The 4,286-nt window shown below is 47.7% G+C and overlaps 1 protein-coding gene across 1 annotated transcript; it reads right to left on the bottom strand.

The window, feature by feature from the left end:
* Positions 1–404: 404 nt before the first annotated feature.
* Positions 405–3,376, bottom strand: LOC123077067 (uncharacterized). Its single transcript, XM_044499271.1, has 6 exons — positions 3,287–3,376; positions 2,675–2,752; positions 2,389–2,571; positions 1,940–2,227; positions 1,066–1,212; positions 405–773 (listed from the first exon to the last, which is right to left on the bottom strand). The coding sequence occupies exons 1-6, from the start codon at positions 3,374–3,376 to the stop codon at positions 405–407; spliced, it is 1,155 nt and encodes a 384-aa protein (XP_044355206.1).
* Between the last annotated feature and the right edge of the window lie 910 nt (positions 3,377–4,286).

Raw genomic sequence — 4,286 nt, 5'->3', positions numbered from 1 at the left:
TTGTATAAGAATAAAATTTCCTGCAAAGAACATCCATTTTTTTCTTGTAACGTAGTAATTTTTCTCTTGCAAAAATGCTAACCACGTCATCCATAACCTTTCAAGGCATGAATTGAGGCATGCATATATACTTATATAAAGTTATATACTATTTGTATTTAAAAAGTATGTATTTGAATCTATAAGTTTGTAAAATATAATATGTCATTTTCAAATTCGCGTCAACTTTGGTTATTATGGTATATACCGAAACCATACCGAAATAATTTGGTATATACCGAAACCGAACCGTATTTTAATATCATACCATATAAACCAAAGTATTAATACCGTACAAACCGGAAAACCGTATAAACCGAACCATGCAAACCGAATAAACCAAACGCACAGAGTGATATGAAACATTATTTTTTCTTAGGTCCACCATAGAAGAAACGGCTGGAATCAACAGTAGAAAGTGGATAACATTCTTCACTAGTTATGTAGAATGGCAGACCCGTGTTGACAATGTGGTCATTACCATCGGGATCGATAAGCTTGAGGTTACTAACCAATGCAGCAGTACTGCTCAATGGAACATATCCATTGCCCATTGGAGGATTTGGTGCTGGTTTCTTGCGAGCTGCATAGCCACCAAATCTAAGCAGAACTGGTCTATCTATCATTGCAGGAAGCAAGGATTTTGGAAAGTAACCAACGGGTTTTGGGGAACCATTTAATCCACAATGTACATGCCAATTGCCAGATGTTTTGAGTAGAAACATATGGTAGTTCTGATTAACAAACAAATGGATGCATCGACTAATGTAAATAATGACAACACATAACCTAAAAATCATTTAATTTCACTTATTATGAAGCATTTCCTAAAAAACATTTTTTATTACTGGTTAATCGTCATTAATATGCACATAAAACCAGGTCAAATTATGTATTGGTGGTGCCAGGGGTTCCAGTAGGAAAGTAAACCAAATCCAAAAGCAATGTAATCCCCCGTGCGCTGTCCCCCAAGAACATAAGGAGCTTGCAAAACATCAATGTAGCATTTGGGAGTTAACATTATACCTTGAATACCCTTACTGTGATATACTGTTTGGTGTCATTTGTACTTGAGACTGGGTTGATGACATCACCTGGAGCTATGCTTGATAATGTCTTTTGAAAGCCAGGGCAAACAGTGTTGAAGCAACCCTTGTCAGGTGATCCTTTAGCCTGCCAATGTAACAAGAGTTAAAGCTCATTGACAAGAAAGTACACACAATTAAACCATGCACAGTTCTTTTCAGGTATTGAAAAAAAAGGAGTTACCAAAATAAAGTTATTGTTTTATGGTATAGATGTTGATTTTGAAATGCATAAGAGTATACTACATTGCATCACAAGGTACTTAATGCATCTTGTGGGATGGTAGAGATCCTTCGGAACTTCAGGGTTGTACAAGACTAAACACTGAGATAATCCTATCTAGTTTTATAGAGTTATTTACCCAAAACCACCACACTTGGGGCTAGGGTAACTACTTGGTACCACATTCAAGTCAGGGCACAAAAAACCACCAGAAATGTGCCTAATGCGTAACGCAGAGCACTGATTGTTTGATTTGCCAATGAAAACGGCGAAACCGACAAGTTGGCCCCACCTGTCGGGCTGACGTTGCGTACCTATGTGGATAATTGGCTGAGGTGGCCCAAGGCCCCACCTATCGGATGCATCTCCTCCCCTCTCTTCCTGGCAAAAAAGCGAAAGACCCGACCACTGCCATATCCCGCGCCGCCGCGGGAGCCCAACCCCGGCGAGCCACCCCACCACCAGTGAGATGCCCCACCGCCACGGCCACCTGCCATCCGCGCTGTGCCGCCCTGCTGGACCTCAGTCTACCTCCATGAAGGCGGATGCATCATCGGGCACCAGCGGCCGCTCAGATCCGGCGAGGATCCACCCAGCCGCCCACACCGCTATCTGGCGCCGGCGTCGAGTCAAAGAGGAGCACGACTACATGGGACGTCTCCTCGTGTGTTCTTGCTTCCGCCGCCACTTGCTGCTTGCTTGAGCACGCGCGCGACCAGGGCCTCCTGGCGGGCACGGCGAGCATGGGCATGGCCACGGCATCCACGACGGTGCGCGCGGCCAGGGACTCCGGGCGGGCGCGGCCATGGCTCTCGTGGCGAGCACGGGGGTGGCCATGGCGCCCCCGACGGCACGCGCGGCCAGGGTTTCCCGGTAATTGCTAGCAGACCTGCAATAACAACTCGTAAATCTATTGGGTTAATAAACATTGTGAGTAGGAATCCAGAAGAGAACATGAGAGTTTCTTTGAGTGGCAGTGAAAAACTAATCCTCTGGTAAATTTTAAAGTAAATTTATAAACCATAACTAAATGTAACTTACGTGCCATCCAATTTGAATTCCATTATCCGGAATTGGGTGGCCATCTCCTGTGCTGGCAATCCAGATGCCACCCGCGGTTAGTTGGCCAGATTGTAGATTAAAGCCATAAACGTCTACTGGTGTAGCCTCTACACCATAATAATTATTATTATCATCGCCTGGAATCCATGCATGATGGGCCAACTAACAAAAAGGAAAAACAGTGTCAATCTAAGCAAATCCATCCACGATGTAAGTAGTACATATTAAGTAAACGAACTAAGTACATGACATATGCATTACTCACGTAACAGCTTAGAGAATCTCGGCTTGATGCGAGCTCTACACCAGGCTGGAGAAATTCTAGGTGACCTTCAAGTACAACCTGGCATCGAAGAAACAAGTTAATGGTAAGTATTTAAAATGTGATCGCATGCAAATACTCCTAGGGAAAGTAATACACTGTTGACCCACAGAAGGAATAGTAATAAATTGTTTTCTTTTAATAGTACTCAATTTAGATAATCAAATCTTCATAAGGGCATCTCCAATGTTGACCCGCAAATTTGCTCCGGCATCTATCCACGGACAGGGGGACTAGTCCGTGGAAACTGATGTCGGAGGCCGTCATTCAACACTGCCCGCATATATTTCAACCACTGTTGAACTAAACAGACGAATTCCATGCAAACTGAATGGATTTTCATATAAACCAGAAGAGATTCATGCAAACATGGCGGATTTCATATAAACATGATGAAATTCATTACATTTTGGACATAATTTAACTAAAAGCGGAGCTCGTTCGACTCTGGAGGTATAATTCGGGACATACTTCTAGTCTAAACCTAATCTAAATGATCGCCGACGCTCGTTCCCCGTGTCCGCCATGTCCGAGAAGTGATGCTCCGGCACTTACCTTCGCCTTCTCCAATTCCGCATCGGCGCTCTCCAGCTCAGCCTTCGCAGCCTCCGCCACCACAGCTTGAGCGACTAATCGGCTGCCCATGATCAGCCCACCAAGCTTGGTTACACGCGGAGGGGAAGAGTGGCGGCCTTCCTGGTAGCCGAGCGGCGACAACCTACCATGCACTAGTCTTCCTCGTTGTTGGCAGCACCCGCGGACGTGCTGGCTTCGTGGTCGTGGCGGCAGTGCGCAGCCTTGATGGAGCCGGTGACGTCCTCCTCCTCACCGGTCTTGCCCCGCACCTCGTTCGCCACCTTGTTGAACTCCTTGTAGGCGGCCTCCAATTCCGCCTGACGCTGGCGGTATTGCAAGCGGTCGAGGCGGATCTCGTGGGCAGAGCAGTAGGACTCGAGCAATGCCGCCTGCTCCGCCACGTCCGTGTCCCGCGCGATCGCCCTGCCAGCGGCGAGCTGCTCCTCCTCCTGCTGGTGCTCCTGGAGGAGCTGGAGGTTGTAGGCCGCATCGGCCCGCGCCTTTCCAAAACTGCTCCTCCCGTTCCATGTCCATGTAATGGGCACATGCCTCGCCGATGGTCACGGTGCAATGCACCGGCTAGGGTGGCGCCGACTCATCCTCGGCCACGTCATCTATTGGAACGTTGTTAGCCTCCGGCTGCCTGCCAGCATGCCAGCCCGCAGCAATGGCGGCCATCTCCTTCTTCTACTCCGTTGACAGTCCATACCATAGAGCTTTGAAGCGCGAGGAGGCCATGGTGGGAGTGGTGCGGAGAGGAGAAAGAGATCAAAGGAGGATGACTTTGGCTATGGCCGGGGATGTAGTTTATATAGCGAGTAAATGGCAATGGTTGGCAGCAGACGGACGGATAGGTGGTGCCAGAGTAGGTTCCTCGGCAACCGCATGTCATTAATGTGGGAGGCACACGGACGGACAGGCGGCTGTGGTGTCATTTGAATGCGGAGCAGTCGCGTGTTCCGAGAAGTGGGGTAGACGG

This window comes from Triticum aestivum, chromosome 1B (assembly GCF_018294505.1).
Source record: "Triticum aestivum cultivar Chinese Spring chromosome 1B, IWGSC CS RefSeq v2.1, whole genome shotgun sequence".
NCBI classification, from domain to species: Eukaryota; Viridiplantae; Streptophyta; class Magnoliopsida; order Poales; family Poaceae; genus Triticum; species Triticum aestivum.
Note: the sequence above shows the minus strand (reverse complement) of the source record. Positions and strands in the feature narration are given on the sequence as shown.